The sequence below is a fragment of the Rhea americana genome, unplaced genomic scaffold (assembly GCF_003343005.1).
Source record: "Rhea americana isolate MKP2758 unplaced genomic scaffold, rheAme1 scaffold_96, whole genome shotgun sequence".
NCBI lineage: Eukaryota > Metazoa > Chordata > Aves > Rheiformes > Rheidae > Rhea > Rhea americana.
This window is the reverse complement of record NW_028187155.1, coordinates 1,172,920-1,192,674: the sequence shown is the minus strand read 5'-3', so window position 1 is coordinate 1,192,674 and position 19,755 is coordinate 1,172,920. Positions and strand designations below refer to the sequence as shown.

The 19,755-nt window shown below is 48.8% G+C and overlaps 1 protein-coding gene across 6 annotated transcripts in view; it reads right to left on the bottom strand.

Moving 5' to 3' along the window:
- The window catches only part of RUBCN (rubicon autophagy regulator), a 29,949-nt gene extending 11,343 nt beyond the window's left edge, over nt 1-18,606 (bottom strand). For 2 of the 6 annotated variants that reach the window (XR_014898245.1, XM_085325154.1), the window contains exons 1-13: nt 18,581-18,606; nt 15,297-15,450; nt 12,933-13,016; nt 11,612-11,771; nt 10,313-10,419; nt 9,592-9,732; nt 9,183-9,339; nt 8,109-8,669; nt 5,426-5,521; nt 4,471-4,586; nt 3,779-3,977; nt 3,252-3,353; nt 2,385-2,459 (exon numbers count right to left, since the gene is read on the bottom strand). Coding sequence is in view for 4 of the 6 variants with exons in the window: in XM_085325154.1 (XP_085181280.1) it covers nt 2,385-2,459; nt 3,252-3,353; nt 3,779-3,977; nt 4,471-4,586; nt 5,426-5,521; nt 8,109-8,669; nt 9,183-9,339; nt 9,592-9,732; nt 10,313-10,419; nt 11,612-11,771; nt 12,933-13,016; nt 15,297-15,335 (1,837 nt within the window). In the remaining 2 variants the exon portion in view is untranslated. Of the gene's footprint in view, nt 1-2,384; nt 2,460-3,251; nt 3,354-3,778; nt 3,978-4,470; nt 4,587-5,425; nt 5,522-8,108; nt 8,670-9,182; nt 9,340-9,591; nt 9,733-10,312; nt 10,420-11,611; nt 11,772-12,932; nt 13,017-15,296; nt 15,451-18,580 lie in introns of those variants that run through there. The other 4 variants (XR_014898244.1, XM_085325152.1, XM_085325153.1 and 1 more) reach the window with 3 other exon arrangements.
- Between the last annotated feature and the right edge of the window lie 1,149 nt (nt 18,607-19,755).

Genomic DNA, 19,755 nt, shown 5'->3' with positions numbered 1-19,755 from the left:
TGGCTCCACAACAGCTCAGGGCTGCACTACTCCTCCAGCCACATACTCCTCCTTCGTGCCGGCCTCGGGTACCAGCAGCAGTTTCCAAGCACTGCTTTCATCACTCAGCTGTCACTCTGGCAGGTTTCTCTGTTAAATCCTGACAGGGAATTCATCTGAATGGTAGAGGAACCCTGGGACAGGACATGCTTTCAGCAGTACAAAACAGATAGAAGCAGATGGTAAAAAACCCTGTTTCATTATAGACAAACTCCCCAAAAAAGGAAGGAAGGGATGTGAGGGGAAAGGACTCTAGGTCAAGGCAGGAAAGAGGCCAATGCCACAGCCCCAGGCCTAGTGGGTCCCCTTCTTTGCATCCTTGGAAGCTCTAGGAACAAGATCTGCAGCGATCACAGTCAACACAGGCTTGCCACAAGCAGCTGCTCTCCTGACCCAGCTGCTCAGCATGTGGCACAGGGAGGTTCAGCTGTCGGGTCATTCTGCTCATCTACCCTGAGCAGGCTGGCTATACAGACCCACATGGCGCCCATCCATTCCTGGCCTGTCACCAACTGCACACCAAGTCCCATAAGATCACAGTCCAGCCCTGCCGAGAGCGCCAACACCCTGAGCTGTCAGGAAGAGTGGGGCTGCCTCCTGCGGCTGCCCTGGCACAAAGAGGAGTGGAACTTCCAAAAGGAGCAGAGCACAGCACTCTGCAGGTGTGAATGACAAGAAGGACCCTTCCTTGAAATGCTCCTGACTTCAGAAAGGGAAAAGATATGCAAAGAATCAAGGCAACTTTCACAGTCCTTCCAGCAAATCCACAGCATCATGACAGTAGAGTCCATTATGGACACTTAACCCTCCTTGTTTGACATCCATTGCTAAAATAAGGCACGTGAAAGCATCCCAATGCTAAGCAATCCACATATTTAGATCACACAGATTTCTAGATGCAGAAAACAGGGAACTTAGCAAACGCAGCCTCCCAACTACGTACAACACTGGCAGACATACCTGCCATGCTCTGCTGCCTTCAGCTCTGTGCAGAAAGGCATTGCATGGTCCTAGACTATGACAAACTAAAGCAAACACTCAGTACAGGATGGGCCAGGCATTTTAGGTGGGGTCTTGGGCAGAATCTGGCATCATCTCAGGGATGAGAAACAGAGCTAGATCTGATCCTAGCCTCCCTCAGGGGCTAGCACAGGCATCATGTCACCACTCCCTCCCCAACCTCAACTGCAGACAGGAAACCCTGGCATTAAACCCATAGGGCTTGTAAACACAAGACAGGGTAGGACTGACAGCTCCATGTGCCATTATGTCCAACAGGAGCAACATGCTGACACTGAATGCCCAACATCATAGATCAGCAGCACCAGTTAAGTGAAACCTCACTGCGCATGACCACAGCGTCCAGGGCCTCCTCTGTGAACAAAATGCCTGCACCCTCTCCCTATTATCTCTTCTAGGACTTCCTGGTGGAAGGATTCTTCCCTAAAGCAAGCCTAAACAGGATGGGAAAGGTTGGCCATAGCTTAGACCAGAGTTAGAGCACCCTAGCTCCACAGAGTCGAGCAGGGTAACTCTCTCCAACATGTCAGCTGGAGCTCTGGTCCTGTGCTAGCCCTGCCTGATAGGTGAAAGCTGACAGCAGGGTTATTTTAAAAGCAATGCTCCTTCCCTCCTGGCTCTCTCCATCTTGCATATGATCAGAGAAGCAATCCTTTACAGTGGAAGCTGCAGGGCAGCTCCACTCAAAGCTGTAACATTGGAGAGGGACAGACTCTCTGGGATGGAGAGTCCCACGTTGCAGAAGGACTGTGCCCTCACTCAGCCCAGGCTCTGCCTTCAGGAGCTACAGAGCTGCAATGCTGCACCATTGCCCTGCTGAACCCGCCTCCAGGCAAGGTAGGTTACCACAGCAGCGAGTGTGCTTGATATATCCAAAATATCGTACAGAAAACGCAACCCTGGGATCGTGCCCACAGCAGAGTTCCTCTAGCTCTTTTCTGCTCTCCTGCAACATATCACCCTTCCACGGCTTTTTCCACTGTTACTTGGATGATGCTGTTCACTGTTCCCAAATCAGACAAACCAGAGGTAACAAGAAGCTGGTCTGTATGCCCATAGTGGTGAGAGAGAATAGTAGAAATACCCTCACTAGTGATTTGAGTCAGGGTCTGGCAGCGAATTTCAGTGATTTTGTTGTCTGATCTGAAGCTGACCCGCTGATGCAGCATGAACTCAACACCTCAGATGCCTGTACACAGATCCAGGCTTCTGCTCTCCCTGTGATACCCAGAGGGGACACACTGAAAAGTGTGCACGTGCGCACGCACACACACACTTTGCACACATACGCGCGCGTGCCGCAAGGGAGCGCTGCGGGGTACTACCTGAGAACAAGGAAGCCATTGACACTGAGAGGCCGTTCTTGGACATTTGAATCAGGTTAGATCCATCGTTACCATCTGTATAACATGGTGATGACAAAACAGTTCACTTCAGTGCTTTGGCCCAGCCAAAGAGAAAGGGCATAACACAAGAGCAGCACTAACATGAGAGAAGCCCAGAAATGAATTCACACACCCCTCCACAGACTTCAAAAACGAGCCCAAATCTAGACCTCAGGGACTGAAACAGGGCTCTTTTGTCAGCAGTCAGAAACAGGAAGATTGAGACCAGAGCTAGAGACTGGACTGCACTGTCTTCCCTTATTGTATTTTATAGTCAGCTTGATGGAAGTATTGCTGAGAAATGAGTCATCCATCCTAGAGGATGAACCAGGCTTTGAAGGAAAGGGACACCCAGGGACTCATACAACTCTCCTGCAGGCTACACAAGCTGCCAGGAACAGAGCTCACAGGTATTACAGGTCAGGATGTGATCAGCATCTGCTGCTCCCACCCAAAAGTGCTCAAAACTGTGACTTCTACCTGGGCAGGAGGAGAGCAGGACTCTCCCATCTCTCTCTTCTAAATTTGTGGTGCTGGCTCCACAGATCTGGCAAGTGAAACAGGAATGACCTACAAGCTAGAGGCACTGTACTCTAAAGGATTACAGAAGATTTTGAAGGCCAGTCATGCTGCCACATGAGGGAAACTGGTTGCTCTGCTCATGCTCACGATTCAACCATCTGCTTGGAAGAAGCCATCTCGAAGGCCAAAGGACATGCTCTTCTTCAGTGTGACTGACTTCAACACAATCACACCCAAGAGAAGTCTGGTTCTAAGCAAGCACCTGACACAGCCATTCCTTCTTACCTTGGATCTCATACTCTTCCACGTCCTCTGCAGAACCTGAATCAGATAGTTGCATGGAGCCATGAGAGCTGAACTGGGACTCACTGTCTGTCGCCACAAGGCCTGGGAAACAAAGGAAACTCAACATAGCTAGGCCATCAGCAGAAGCAGTCTGAACAGGTCACTGACAGCTAAGGGAGAAGCTGACATTCAGGCAGGGCCAAGGTAATGAGGGACAGAAGGGTGGAAAATATTATGCATTCCTGCTGAAAAGCCATTTCACAATTCAATGCCACCATGGCACAGGTATCACTAGTCTACAGCATCAGTCCCACTATGGTCTTCCAATAGTAGCAGAGTTTTGCAAATCTCTACAGCACCCTGGTAACAATATGATTATTTCCCATGAACAGACAGGATGTATCCATGTAAAGACAGGATGTATCCATGTAAAGACAGATACCTGTCTTTACAGAATGCTATAAACACAGCTAATGGGCAGAAAACCCACGTCCCACCAGTTGATGAGCCCAAAAGACATCACCCACTATCTGAGCCTGTCTGGCAGGTAGGGAACAGGTGCTTGGTGCGGATCTGCTGGCGCCGAATGCGAATCTTTTGTTTAAGTTCCTGGATCTCCTTGTCACTCTCTTCCTCCTCCTCCTCTAGCTGCCGGCTCATCATGTTGCATTTCATCAGCTCAATGGCAGCGATTAGTGACTCTGAGATACTGAAGTGGGCATTCTCCTGTGAAGTAAAAGCAAAAGCATTCAGGGCTGTATCATAGGGAATCTCGGGACTCTTGGGAGAATAGTGTCCCCTATATGCAGCAGAAAAAAGCTGAATATTCCTTGAGGGTGGTAAAAGGACCTTGATCCCTGCTGACCCTATGAAACTTGACTCTCCGATGAGTACCTAGAAACACAAGCTTTCTTGGGCATCAGAATTCTTGCAAAACACACAGAGCAACCTTCAAAAAGGATGTGCAACACATCCATTCTGGAGTGTCCCTAAGGAGCCGTAATATCTTGCAAGGCTGCCGTGTACATGCTGCATGAGCAGATCCTGACTGCCAGGCACCAGTGAGCAACTCTGATCAGAGATTCAAAATAGAAGTTCTGCACATATTTCTACAGCAGGAAATACTGTGGGATTATCTTCCCTAGGGAGGGAAAAATCACTGAATCTGCAGTAAAAATACTTTTTCCCATACACACAGGCTGCCGCTGCCCTCCCTCACCTTCTCCAGGTCTGCACAGCTGCCAAAGTCCTGTTCAGAGAGATAGCTGATGAGGGACTGCCCTTCTGAAGGTCTTCTGAACATTCCTTCCCCCGAACTCAGGTACTGGCCAGAGTCTAGAAAAGCAAAAGACAAGCATATGAGAGAGGGACTTGGAAATCCACTGCTAAACGCACTGGGAAACAGCCTGTGCTCTGCACTAAGTCACCACCAAGCCCACATGGCCAAGAGCTGGTCCATCCCACTGTAAGGACAGAGCAGTTATACCTGTGCTCCATCCACCCTAGTGTCTAACAGGGATGAACATGAGGCCCTTCAGATGACAACACAAAATCCCACAGCAGGCATCCTGAAATCATTTGGTCCTCCTGAACATATCACCCTAAGCTGAATAGCAGGAGATCACAGAAAGGCCTGAAGCCTTGACTTGCAGCTTCCTGATTTTTCTGGCTGCTACTAGATGCTCTCTTGTTTCTCCATAACTGTGACACAAGAAGGCAGCAATATTAGAGCAATGAACAACATAGCTGCAAGACTTCTCGGGGAAGAAGCCAGGTCTGGCCTGGAGCACAAGGACACCTTGATCTCACATGGTCCTAGGCAACACCTATCACAAAGGGCTCAGCAGAAAAAAACCCTGAAAATATTTGATCAGTATCAATGCTGCTGGTCTCATGCTGGTTACTGCAAAGCCCACATCTCCAGCATCTCCCACCTTCGCTATTTGAGAGTATCCAAATACTAGCATATCTGGAGGTCTTCATTAACTGAAGTGCAGAGCCAGACAGATCTTCTAGCTGCTGTTCCAACACAAACAAGCCCTGCTAGAGCCTAGCTAGCTCACTGCAGAGCCAGCTCCTTTATGCCTGTATGCCACAAGCAGGTGCCAGAAGCTGAAAAATTGCAGCGCATGGAACCACAAGCAAATGTCCCCACTGGGACTCACTGTACTCACCATACTCCATATAGAGGGAGCTGGGTGTGCTCACTTCACCGCTCTGGGTGGAACCAGAGATGGGCCCTCTTCCTCCACCTGTGTCACCATGGGATTCTGTGAGGGATGACAACACCAAGCACAGTATCCATCAGTATCCAAGTGGCACCTGTCCCAGTCCAGAGTGCAATGTGAAATGGAGGGAACTCATCATCACAGGGGCACACACAAATGGATGGGAATCAACAGGAGAAATTATCCACTCAGCTAGTGCCAGACATGAAATGGAGCAGGACACTAGCCCATACCCAAACCCGTAAAGAGGACAAAGCTAAAGGGGCATTTCAGGCAGGTAAAAGGCAAGCTGGTGGCTAAGAGGCACTAATAAAGTGCCCTGAAGTCCTCCCCAAGACCAGCTCCCCCTGAGAGGAAGAGAGGAGAGGGGAAGGGGAAAGAAGGAGAGAAGCTCATGAGAGCTACGGAGTGGTCAAGTCCATCACCACTTTCTCTTTAACCCCTAACAGGGCCAGAGAATGCAACTGCCTCTGGTAAATGCCTCTACCAGCCCCTTCTTCCTCCTTCTAGAGCATCTTGAAGGGAAGAGTTACCCACAGGGCAAGGAGTATCTTTGCATCATGATACAAAGAAAAACCTGAGCACCCAAAGAATCTGTGGGGCTCACAGCCCTGGAGAACAGCCTGGACAAAGGTGGAAGGAGGCATCTGAAGAACATGCTGACACTCAGCTAGGACAGGCAGGATTCCCTGCATACAACCTTCACTAACACAACCCCAGAGACTGTGGGCTGAAGTGCTCAAGGTGACCTACACACACTGCTGCCAGAGCCATGCCAAATGCCTGCACTCCGGTGCAATACACTGCCAGGCTAAGCTGGTAGAGACTGCCACGAGCCAGCCTATTCAGAAATAAACAACCACTGCTGCTCTAGGGAGAGCAATGACCCCGCAGAGCATCTGAATGGAGCAACTGGAGGACTGCTGCCAGACAGGAAGGCCCAGGCAGCTCGGGGTGAAGGAGAAAATGGAAAATACCCTGAAAGGAATGGGGAGAGAAATGGGAACAGGAACATACAGACATGGACATGGAGCAGCTCCTGCTAAAGTCCTGAGAACAACAGAAGGGTAAAAATTGTCCTTTGCACCTCCTACTCCTCTTCGCCCCCAGCTTCATGCCATAACCTTGATCAGGCTAGAGGCTCCAGAGCCCAACACCACCAGCAGCTCCCTGCTGAGGCCACAAAGAAGCAGCTGCCAGGATCTGGCTCCAGATCAATTTACCCCACAGCCTGAGTCACCAGAGCCATGCAAATGAGACCTGCCAGGGTGAGAGGCTCTCACAGCTAATTGCTGCAGCCTGGCAAGATTATATGAATGTCACCCAAAGCCACCTCAGCTCTACCAAAAAGCAGTAGAGAAACCACCTTATGAGCACCAGCCTGGAGATGCTATGAATATCAGGGGAACTCCTTGCTGCTGAATGGCAAAGCAAGGCAATGCCCAGAATCTTCTGCTGGAACAAGAGCTAGAATAGGGCACAGGACTGGGTACACATCTGTTCACACTCCTTCTACCCTCTCCAGAAAGGAGCTTTTCTAACTGTGGATCTCTAAGCGTCTACCAGATGCAAGTCAGACAAACCCAGTACCACTGCTGTTCAGCGCATGCAAAAGAAAATTGCCCATTTTTTCGAGCCTTTATTCCCTAAGTGAGAGATGAAACCTCTCCTGAATCTCAAAGCAACAGGAAGAGATGGCAAGGGGAGGCAGTTTAGGGACTTGCTGGTCAGCACTGCATAATGCCATGCAGGTCAGGCACCATTCTTGGTCTGATCCATTACATCCAAAAAACAAGCTGGGATCCTCAGTCAGGCAGCATGCATAAACTTAAGGCATCCTTCAAAGCACCATCTGGGACTCAGGGAAGAAAGATTTCATTTGTTTTTCTAAATGGACATCAATGGGTTGATGGAAATCCTGAACTTAATGCAATGATCACTGATGAAGGGCTGTTATATTGGCTCCCAAACCTGCCACTGGATCTTCTATTATAATGGTGATATCCCTGAGGCCTCCTGGACAGAAAGGAGGAAGAGGGTAGCATTAAGGGARAGAAAACAGAGACAGACTGGTTACCACTCAGCAAGGATCTGCATTTCACACCTGAAAGCAGCACAAGCAGGGCAAATTTCAACAAACTGGTTGCCCCTTCGTGTCCCACTCCTCCCCCAATGTGTTCACCCACTCAAGAGCATAGATGGACCCAGCAAATTACAAGTACGTTGACAAGAGGCCCAAGCCCCAGCCCCATGTCCTGCCATAGCCCCACACACCAGCTGGGCAAGGTCAGTGGGAAGGCAGGACAGCTAACACCACAGCATCATCAGCATTTCCTGCGCCTCTGGGGAAGACCAAAGGGCACCTGCCAACCCCAGTAATGGCCAGGCAAAACAAATTCTGGGAAACAAGAGCTCAGTCTGCCTCTCCAGTACATAGCAGTAAAGGTAAAGGCAAAGACCACATTTCCCAGTTGCCTGCCCGCAGGCCCCCAAGTGATCTGTGTTACACGGCGCCAAAGTGGCAGCCAWCATCAGCCTCCCAGTAACAGCATTTTTCACAGACCGTGGTCCCACATCTGTGCCCACACCGCAAACCTSACCCCCAGACTCAGAAAAGCAGCTGCCTTACCGTGTAATTTCCCTGAAGCCACATTTGTATCAGAGTGTGAGCGCGTGTGGCTCTTCTTCAGGATGCCCTGTGGARTTGATGCCTGCCCCTCTGAGAAGCTGGACCGGCGTAACAGGCTCATGCCCCTGCTTCCACCTCCACCACTCGCCCCCTGGTCTCCCAAGGAGGAGACCGAGTCTGGCTTCTGGGAGCTGCTGGAGGAGAATAGGTTAGAGCTGCTGCTCTTGTTGCTRTTGGTACTGTTGCTGCTGGCGCTGCTGCAGGTCCGGCCCCGACGCCCCAAGTTCCCAATGGCTAGATACTCTGGCCCATCATTAGCATCACTCTGCGGATCATCCTGACTCCCCGTCCAAGTGTCCTCACTCTGGCTTGTGGTGCTGGAACTCATCTCGCTGGCCGGAGAGAAGGGGTCTTTGGGTGAGGGAACGTGGCAGCGGATGACAGAGTTGGGCTGCTCCAGAGGGGACCTGCCCTCACTGAAGGAAGAGGACCTGCTGGACAGGCAGTGCTCCTGAGGCTGGCTGGTGCCGGAGCAGAGAGAGGAGCTCRCTGTTCTCCTGTCTGGACAGAGGCAGGAACAGAATGTCAAACGCCTTGGAACAAGCAGGCCACCCTACAGCAACAAGCATATGGCTTCAAACCAGCATGCCCAATCCCCATGGGCAAAGGCAAGGGATGTTTGTATTAAAACAGGCAGAGATCTCCCTGCATCAGTCCAACATAATGAATCTAACAGCAGAAAAAAAAAGGCAAGGCCTTGTCCTAGCTGCAGCCCCACTTCCAAAGCACCAGCCTAAAAGGCCACAGCACACACATATTGCTTCCGCTTTGTGAAGAAGCTCAGGAAGCTCACAGCATGCCCAAGGATCGCTCACCCCACTGTGTTACTGTCAGCTGCACAGAGGGTAAGGGCTTTATAACATGCTTATTCAGAAGCTTGAGGAAGCTGCAAACATGTGCTCCTTAAGGCTGCATTTTGACATCCAAGAGATGATCCAGAGCAAACTGTGGACTTTGAACAGATGCTGAATGAGCAAGGGGCCCATTCTGAGCTTCACGGCCCACTCCCATTACCTAAGAGGCCAGAAGAAGCTGGGTGGTGCAGCCTGGAGAAGGACCCACAGTAACGCTGCTGTGTGCAGTCTCCAGGTGGCATATGCAGGAATCCGGGAAGGGCAGTCAGGCTCTGACTCTTTGTCACTGGAGAYGGACCTTCACCCCTCCTGGTAAACTGAACAGAGGTGGCATCATTAATAAACTAGCACCTACAGGGCTACACATCAAAGGAGCAGTTATGGAGACGAAAGGAATCAACCTGCAGTGCCCCATGTGAGCACCCAGTTACCATCTAGTGAAGACAGCTGCAGCTCTGGGGGCCAGAGGGAAGCAGCTAAGTCTGCAGGCTGGGGAAAAAATATCATGGCATAGAAGGGAAATGGCTCTTTATTCACAGCTAAATGGCAAGCTCCCATCTGGAAATTACCGGGYTCTCTGTGCAATGATCCGGGCAGCCTGGTGCCCCAGGCAGACGGCTTTCGTGTCCTTCAGCGTCGCAGTCACATGTCTCTGTTGTCCCAGCAGAGGGACCTGACACACACACAGATGGCAGTGATGTGCCGGCCAGCTGAAAGAACACAGCCTCGATTTAATGAAACGTCATTAGTGTCAATTCTCTGGGGAGCTCTCTGCAAAGAAAGCAGCCACTGTTCCCTGTCTCTGCAGGGGTTATGACTAGCACAGGGCTGCACCAGGAGTCAGTGGTGTCACCAGAGGCAGGAAACCAGGTGTTCTGGGCCCTGGGTGCCTGCCCTTCCCCTCTGAGAACAGCTGTCCCTTGGTACCAGACAGTTCTGTTTGCTAGCCCTGAAGCCCAGCATTTTTGGTTTCAAAGGTGTTTCTTACACAGGATTGGTTCCTGCTATCAGGTTCTCACACTCAAATCCTAGAAGCCAGCCAGAACCAAGGTGCCTCAATGTAGGCTCCAACCAGCCATCTCCCCCCACCTCAACACTCCATCAGGCYCATACAGACAGTTCAGGGAAAAGTTCATCATTTTCCTTTTCTCTTGGAGCTCCTTTCACTGCTCCCAAGTCCAGGCCCYTGTCCAAGGGCTCTGTGTGCTCTGAATGAGACATTGTATGAGCAGTCACAACCAACAGTGTTCTGGGGAGAGCCAGAGGCACAACGCCAGGGCCTCGACTCACCATGGACGTATCGATCTGAGCCAGGAGCCTGGGGTTGTTCTGTTCCACAGCCTCCAGGCACTGTAACATGGCCGTGACGTGGGAGTCACTGAGCAGGAAGGCAGTGTCTGTAGAGAGGAAAGTGCTGTTCAGTGGGGTCTCTCCCACCCACTGCCCCTAGCACGAAGGGGTTGGGAAGTGCAGGGTGCTGGACCAGGCCCTAACGCTTTAGCCAAGGAGGTGAGAGTCTCCCAGACCCAGTCTAAACCTTAGCTGAAAGGTTCCCATTCCAAATTATTATATTCTTGGATAAGGTTTTTGTTTTGATTAAAAAAGGGCTGCTGAAAAACTTCTCTCTCCATTACTCAATAGCACAGGATTAAAGAAAGATCCTGTCCCAGATCAACACAGATGTTTTTGTCCTTGCTACCAGATTTTTCTTTTTGACAAAWTTTCAAGCTTTCAAAGAATTATTAACACAAACAGAGTTGTATAAAGTTTTTGCTTCAATTTTTATCTGCAAAGTAGAAATGCAGCTGCATTTCCATATGTCATCTAAGGCCAGAGCTTGAGCTCTTTGTTCAGAATTCTTCATAGGGGAAAAAAAAGCCCAGAATATTTTTGAAAGAGGAGATGATTCAAAGCCGAACTTCTTTCCCTGTTTTGTTTCTCTTCAGTAGAAAAAGCATTTTCCCCAAGGCTTCTAGTGCAACCCTGGACACAAAGGTTACATATAGACAGTCTGCTGAACACAGCTCTCACTTAACACCAGGCCGATTCACCATGTGCAGCAGAAACATTTCAAGCTCATGCAAAAAGCTGCTACAGCCCAAATTCCTGAGATATCAGGAGGGAGAGGCTGACAATGCTCTGTACCTTCGCACAGGCTAAAGCTGTCATTTGGACAGTAAGGAAGGCCCAGAAACAAGCAGGACCAAGCATGCTCTAAATGAGCTCACTGCAGAAAGCCAAGGTGCAGCTCTTCCTATGTGCATCCAGGCTGAGCTTCCATCACACAGTAGACAGGTCACCCACTTTGAGAGCACAGATTGCTCCAATGTAAACCACCTCTTCTGCTACTTCCCTCGCTCGCAGACAGCATGTGGCTTTGAATGTCACCGGAGCCAGTGATGCGCCCGAGCAACCCCACACCYGTGGGAGGTATAGCTATCTCACCACCCTCATAGTCTGGCCTCCATCTCCAGCAGGCACTGTAGCTCTGTAGTTTCCCACCAGCTCTGAAATCCACCCCATTTCTGGCACAAGGGAAAAGCCCAGCTAGATGTTTTAATAACAGGAAAAAGGTCCATCTCTATTTACCTGAGTAGAATTTTCTTATGTACTGCCTGTTGCCCAGGAGAGGTTTCAGCTGTGCTGAGAGGCAGTGGAACTGCAGACTATGTTGTAGCCACAGCTTCGCAACAGCTTGATCACTTAAGCCATCTGTGTTGAGCTGGCCACTCTCATGCAGGCTGATGAACTGCAAATGAACACCACACATCAATTAAGAGACTGGCAGAGACTAGCAGAGGAGCAGAGGTTATTTCATCTTTAAAGTCCATGCTTTGGCCCCAGATAACGGCAGCTTTCCAGCACCAGTCACTGTCAGTGGGAACACAGTTGCACCCTAGCAGCTTCCCAGCCACTCACCAAGGCAAGGCAGGGAGACGAGAGCACTGGAGAAGAACAACACTTCAAAGGTCAAAGAGCGSCAGTGATCAAAGTTCTCCCTACAGCCACCAACACTACATATTTCTCCTGCACCCTCTCCCAYCCATATGTCACAGCCCTGACCTTGCAGGACCCCACACTCCCAAATGCAATTGCTTTCCTGAGGGGACAATCATCATCTTGCTGACGCATTAACTGAGGAACATTACAGCTAATAGCCTGAGCTGTTGCAGCTTGAGTTAAAGAGCTGGATTGCACTGGTGAGGGCAGTCACACCTCGTGTCCTCCCTGAGCCGGCCTCAAGCACAGGCCCAGGAGCAGGTTGCACATACAGATCACCAGTGGTCAGCCCCTTGCATTCTTCCTCACTGCTCCCCGGAGAAGACTGCAGCGGAGGCCACGGACCCTGCTCACACTTCTGTGTCTGTGCCACAGAGCGAGCGATCTGCAATGAGGTGTCTGTCAGGGCATAGGGCAGCCAAGGAGTGAGAGCATCCCCCTGTGTCAGCAGAGGGCACAAGCCAGGAATAGAAGAACCAAGTAAATAGTCACGCCAAGACACAACCAGGAAATGGGACAGCTCAAACCTTTAGAGATTTGTGCAGCTGCATAAATCTCCCATTAACATAGAAAAGCATCACTTGTGCTGGTTCCCTTGGTAATTCCTGTTGTACCCAACCACGTGGAGTTGGAGACTGGCCTGCAAGAAATAAGCAGCCRATTGTCTAAGCCTAAACCATGCAGAGTTCCTGCGATCTGGCTTGTACACAAACACATGGCTGCCCTGCTTGGTTCAGCCTCCATACTTAGAGGCTGAGCAAGCTGTCCTCACCCCATCAGCCCCACTGCCTGCCACCTGATCCACAGCAGACCTACAGTCAAGGCAATGCTAATTCACCAGTGAGGCTCACACCCCAACCACCCTCTTCCTTCTGTGCTGGGTACGCAAAGCCCCCCTACCAGAACTCACCTTTTCCACGTGATGAGCAGAGTTGGGACTCAGCCAGCGAATGTCTTTCACAAACTGCCAGTAATCCTTCTGTCTGCAATATACCTGCCAGGAAATGCACAGTTAGACTCCACCAAAGTCCCATTGCAATGTTGACTGGGTGCAGCAAGTTCAGGGCAGTGAATTTGGGTATCAGATACCTCCAGTAGACCTACCACACAATTCAATGGGCACTGAGAGGGAAGAAGTGATTAAATCTTTCTGAGCAAAAGTGCACGTAGATAGACAGAAGGGACCAGTCCTCAGGTGCAGGTCCGAACATGAATCAAAGGATTCTGTCTGAATCCTCCCAACCTCTCCGTGCATCGCTGCGTCACATACACATCCTTCTCTGCTTATTGTGTTTGAAGGTGTGCCAAGTCCAAAGTTAACTGAGTTCCCATTATCACCGTTCCCCTTCCTGCTAGGGCAGGACCTGGAGGAGAGTCCCAACAACTCAGCACTGCACAAAGAGTCAGACTCCAGCGAGGGGACACAAAGGGCAACATGGAAATACATCCTGGCAAAAACAGTAGTAATTCCTGTCTTCTAATACTGCAAACTACCAACAAGGACACTAGGAGGGCTGAGCACTACAGATAAGAAATTCAATGCAACATATTCTAACACTGTATTTCTATTAGCTCTCTGTTGTTGTTTGCCTCATCTTTATTCAGACAACGAGTTACTATTTTTCAGTTACTCTTCCGGTCAAAGAGGAACTGCAGAAGAGTTGCTATTTTCCTCATCACCTTATCATGTGAAAACACAGTCCCAAAATGCCTCTCTTCACCAAAATGCCAATTTTCTCCTTCATCTCTAGTTCCTCTTTCACAAATGTCAGACAAGTAGGTTCTGTTTTGCGGTTTCTTTGTTTTGGGGTTTTTTGGGGGTCTTCTAAGTATAGAATATTAAAACAGAAATTTTAGTCTTTTAGATCCACTTTTTTTTTGACAAAGAAATAAAATTCACTCAAAGGTTAAAAAGTCTCTCATTAACATGTACATACGGAATTTTTCATCTTAATTGTTTTTATTCCTGGTTGCAGAAACAAAGATGATATAAAAATAAATAAATAAATGAGTGTTTGCATGGAACAAATTGAAAAAAAAATCTGCTGGTAAACTTTGTAATTTCATTAGCTTCCCTTTGCAGCTATTTTAGATCAAGTCTTCTGCAGTGTCACACATCCCTAAGCATGGGAGACATTTCTAACTAAAAGAACTGCCCCTACACAAACAATAAAAGCATCAAGAAAGGCAACAGACTCTGCTGGTCTAAATTTCCTTTAGCTCCCGCACGAAAGGCAACCAATACACAGACAAGGACACATCACTAAGACTGTCCGAAAGGATCACTGTACACCTTGGATTTAAGAGCTAACTTCTTTCTCCTCTTATCTCTCAGCAAAAGTCACCAGCCCGTGCCACTGGGGACTACCCGCAACAGCACACCATCTTTAATGAGTGCTCACACCAGCTAACAAATCTAGGCAGCAAAGCACCACGCTGGGGGGCTTGCCTGCCTGTCTGACTCTTTCTGGAGCCTATTAGCTTGGGTGCAGCACTATAAAAATGCGATTTGACTATGCCTAGACCCCAGCTAGCCCTGTGCAAACCTTTCTGGGTTTCTCCACTCTGCTCATTCAGTTGCAGAGCTGGCTGATGCAAAGCTTGCCCCAAAGCATGCCCCACAGGCTTACTTTAGCTTTCCATTGTGAAATAATTGTGGTGGAAATACTAAGCTGAAGGGGAGATCTTCATGCCTCGGCACACAAGCACTCTCCAGAGTGGAAAAGAAAAATGCTTTCAGGCAGTCATGGAGGAGGGAATGGCTGGATGAGCAACTGCAAGAGATGATGAGAGCAGGGAAAGAGATCCCATTCATGCAAAGTGCAGACTGGGCTGTTGGCCCCAATTACTAACAAAGCTAATCAGAAACAGTAAAGATACAAGCATTCTCTTGCCAGACCTCACTGGGGAGTTATCCAAGTACACATGATATGAGGCTGACTCATTTTAAAATCAACTTTATCATTTTGCTGCAGGCTGCAGTAGGAAGAAAGAAGAGAGGAGCAGGTCTCTCACTACAGAGGACATAGGTACTTAAAAAACATGTCAAAAGTATACGTGACTGAAGAAACACACACAGAGTTCCTCCCTACAACTACAGCAGGAACTACTCATTACCTGCTCTAATCATTTCCTACACTGATACAAGCACTGTACTCAATCTATACTATGAGCATTAAAGAAAACTGCAAGGAGATCGGGCTATCTGAGCTGCTCAGTGACTGACACCACAGCTGCTCAGACAGACAGCAACGTTGGCAGCACAAAGACCTACCTTGTCGTGGATGAGCCCATGATAAAGGATGCTGTGCATGTCTCTGCATAGCCGTTCCAAGCCACCATATTTAGACCAGACATTTGGGTTGCTGGTGGAAACCAATCCTTCCACTGTGGTCTTCAGATTGCCTAGCAGTTTCCAGTGCTCTTTCCTGCAGAGAAATATAGCAAGTCCCCTAATGAGTGTCAGATATAAAAGAACAGGAGCTCCAGAGCAGGACAGTGGTAATACCGTCTCYCCAAGATGACTTTGGTTGGGCTGAAACCTTTGGCAGTCTAGAAGCTAGCAAGGCTGAGCTAGAAAGCTTTATGCCTCCCTCTACTCTAGCCCTGTGATCTCCTGTCCACGGTTCGTGGACAAGAGGCCCTACAATAATGCTTGTGATGAYTGGCAGCCATTGCCAACATGGTCTCAGGTGACAGTCAGAACAAAGAATAAAGGTCCCTGCAATACACTTTTTGTTTACTATGGATCAACAAAGACTGAGGACCTCTTTTCCAGCCACTCTCTTGACTGCTTTACTTACACACTCTACCAGAGWCTCTTAAGAGTAGGAACGCTTCAGCTGAAAGAAGAGATGTATAGCACCCATAAGGAGACATCGTCCATGCACCAACATACACTGCATCATGAGATATACTAACAGCCCATGCTACATCCACATTAACTGACACCAGCACTCCGCTGAGCAATTTGCTATGCRTCAAGCATTTGAGCATTTTCAGAATGAAGAAGTGATCCGTTCATCATAGGGGAAGTTTGTTAACATTTCAGGGGCATACAAGCATTTTAACTRTTCAGTTCAAGGATCTGGGAACAACACACACTGTATCATGTTTTGGAAGACAGGAACATTGGGCTGTTCTCTGTCCCTGAGCTGCTGTTGATAAAAGTAGACGTTCTTACAATAAGCCAATTACATTCTTGACAGAGATTAACAATCTGCAAACGGCAGGTATACTCAAGAACTTGTGCAGTATTTCTCATCATCAACTCCCTCTGTTGCCCTGTGTATAGCAAAAAATTACCATTAACAGCCATAAAGAGGGAGTGACAGTACCAAAAGGTAACATGATTTGCCTATGCAGCAGCAACATTGAGGAAGGAAACCTTGGAGGACTCACTTCTGGCCCTCCCTACTCAAGCTGCTTGACAGTGTTGCCAGAGGAATATCAGCTGTCAGAAAGATGTATTCAGATAGGAGCAACTCTTTCAGAAGCAACAGGAATGTTGCAAAGTTCGTTTGGGTGTGTAAACGCCAAAAAACCGTGCTTCTGCAGTTTTTTTTTTTTTTTTAACAAAAGCATTCGAGATGACCTCTTAGAATGAAAGTCTGATGTTTAAACTGAGAAGTAACAAGTGCAGTGTTTCGGTCAGTAATCCCTCTCACCAAAGGCCACTTCCCAAGGCTTTTTTGCACRCTCCACTCATGCCGCGGCTGCACAGAGCAGCAGCTTTGGGCCCCTGGTCAGAGAGCAGCTGTAACCACTAAACAGTATCATTTCATCAGCTCCTCCTCAAGCTATTTCTAACACTCAGCGTTAAGTAATGCAAGTGAAAGCCTCGCCACACTGTCGATATTGCAAGTCAGTGAGTCAGGGAAACTCCCTCCTTGTTATTTCATGCCATAAAAAGCAGTGCTCACAATAACACAAGGGCAGTACACGCTGGAAGACAGCAGAGCCCCAARCCCTTACTGAATGACCTGTCTTGCTGAAGAAGGAATTATGAACCATTTATTTGCTTGCAGGTGGCAGAAAAATTGAGACAGGCACAATGTAGCTAACTGTATTTCAGCTCTGCCCAGTCTCATGGGCTAACCCTTAAGCAGTGGCAGGATTTGTCCCTCTCTCGCTGACAAAGCTGATGGAAAAATCCTAGGTTGCCAGAAGGGATGGAAAAAAACCTGGATTCCAGCCTGTCCTCAGGTTCCCTGTTTCAGCAGGTGCTCATGGTAGCACTGAGGAAAAAAAAAAAAAAAAAAAAAAAAAAACAGAAAATTCTTAACCCCTGAAGCAAATCACCTTACTTCCAGGCAGAGCAAAGAGAGCAATACACCTAAGAGAGGTCACGCTACTTGAGCAGAATTGCCCCTACAAGAATCACAATCACACCTGCTGCTTCTTTTGTGTTTTAGCATAGCCTGGTTTTCCCYAACCAGAATAGCTGAGTGCATTTGCACAGCCACTGCTGCCTGCCTGCTCCGGTTCTGCAATTTGTGCACACTAGCTGCTGCCAGGGTAACTGGTGTGTTTCCTCAAACACCGGACTGGGGTGAAAGAAGACTTGGCAAGAAGGATGGTTCACTCTGCTCAATACCCGAAATGCAACTGGATTTCTCAGGGTTTCATTCAAAAGAGCTCAGTTCTAGCTGAGGATGTTCTTTTATGTATCATGATATAAGTCAGCTAGGCAAGAATCTGCACGTGATCTGATTTAGAGGAGACACTAACAACTCGACCTCGATACCAGCAAGACTATTTCCTTGAGAAAACAATGGATTGGGTGTGCCTGCACAAAATAAGGTAATTATCTAAAGGATTATGGTACATTCCTTCACACAGCAAAAAATAATTTTTTTAGTCCTGAGAGGGGGTTCAAATTCTGAGCTTCAACAGACTTTTCCTAAGGAGCTTCCTTCATTTTTTGAGAAGGAATGGCTCAATATTTCAGAGCTGCCCATGAAATCTGATACACTGCAGTATCGGTGAGACCTCAAATGCATCYCTCTCTCTTTAAAGCTGTTCCCTGACTCAGCCTCCAATTTTAACCACCAGCTCCATACAGTCAGCCTGGGAGTTCATGCTCTTTGCTTTCCAGTACAAACTCTATCTTCAGATACAGCCACATCAGCTTGGTGCCAGGAATTATTCCAGAGATAACTGAAGCTTTCACACTGCAGTAATATAGGATAGAATCTAACCCTGGAGTTAGAAATCGCTTAATGCCACTGCTGCTGATGATGATGCAAGATTCTGAGAAAAATCCCACTGCTCTCCCAAGGCTTTCTCAGTCCCCCGAGAGGRCATGAGTAGAAATTTCTTTTGGTCCAAGTCAGCAAAGGTGACTCATAGTAGATGCAGGAAGCCACRCTGCTGAGTCAGGTGAACTTCTTGATTTAAAAACAGTACCCTGGTAACGATCCAAAACAGAATCACATATGTAGCTAGTATTCAAAARAGTAAGCTTATCTTTCCTATAAAGGATATAGCTGCATGCATTCATGTGCTCCGCAGCATAAATCTAGCAACCATGTTGACAGCCTGAACACCGTTCCCTACCTGGAGGGATCACTTGATCCTTCTTAGCACATTAAAGAGATTGGGCTGAGGTTACTGACGGCATTTGYGGGTAACCATGGAGGGACTTCTGTGAGATTTCCCAAGGACATTCCTGCGCTTGCTGTCAGTTCCTSCTGCAGTTTTCAAAGGCAACACGTAACCCGCTGCTGCGCAGAGACTGTGCTGAACTCGGCCATCCGCAGGTTTCCTAGACAACCAGCAGCGAGTTTGCCTGTGCTATGCTCTCTGCTCTTCACACAGGCTCGCCGCTTCTCGGAAAAGGAATTACAAGAAATACAGACTCTATGTAATTCACCCACAGCAGCAGGGAGCTGCCTACAAAATCAAAGGAGTTCTTCAGCTCAGCAAAGCAGTTCAGTAAGGACCAGGCACATGAGCGGAGCGGGCCAGCTGGGGCACCGAGCCGCAGAGCGCTTGTGGTGTTGCGAAAACCCCCCCAGCAGACACRGCCACATCTGCTGCTCCCCACAGCACCAGGGAGCCCTTTCTCTGCACTGGCAAAGGCTTAGAGAGGAAAACAGGGATTAAAAGCAGTTTTTAGCCTTTCCCTCAGCTTTGCAAATCGTTTTGCCTGCTCACCCTRGTGAAGCCTCCCACAAGCAGATGATCACAACTAGCACACCCTAGGCTACTCTCCATCGGACTACACAAGGCTTTCCYGGAACATGCTAGCACTAAAATATTGTTTTCACAAATCCCATGCCACGTGCAAGCCATCCTGTTCACCGAGTCAGTGCATCCAACCCGGTACGGCCCAGGCAGATCCACCAGCGCACGAGGGCTTCAGCATCACTGCGCTTACGTGGCCGTACCGCACCCAGCTGAACGCGTTCCCGGGCATTACTGTAGGCAGCTCCTTTGGGAGGCCAACCCTGACATGGCACGAGGAGAYGGGAGGAAGGCTCAAGCCAAGTCTTCGCTTGTAAATGCAGAGGCCACGAACACAACTGACAGGACAATCTTTGAGCAAATGACACCTCTTAACTGTGGTCCTTCCCCCCTCCTAATGCAAGTAGGTGGCCCAAGACAGTGACATGCAAAGCAGGTTCCAGCTACATCCTCCTCTCCTGGGACCAGCTGTTCACCTTCCTGGGTCACCCCCACTCCCASTTCCCCTTACTGGCCCTCTCCTCCGGCCCCGGCGTCCCCTGGGC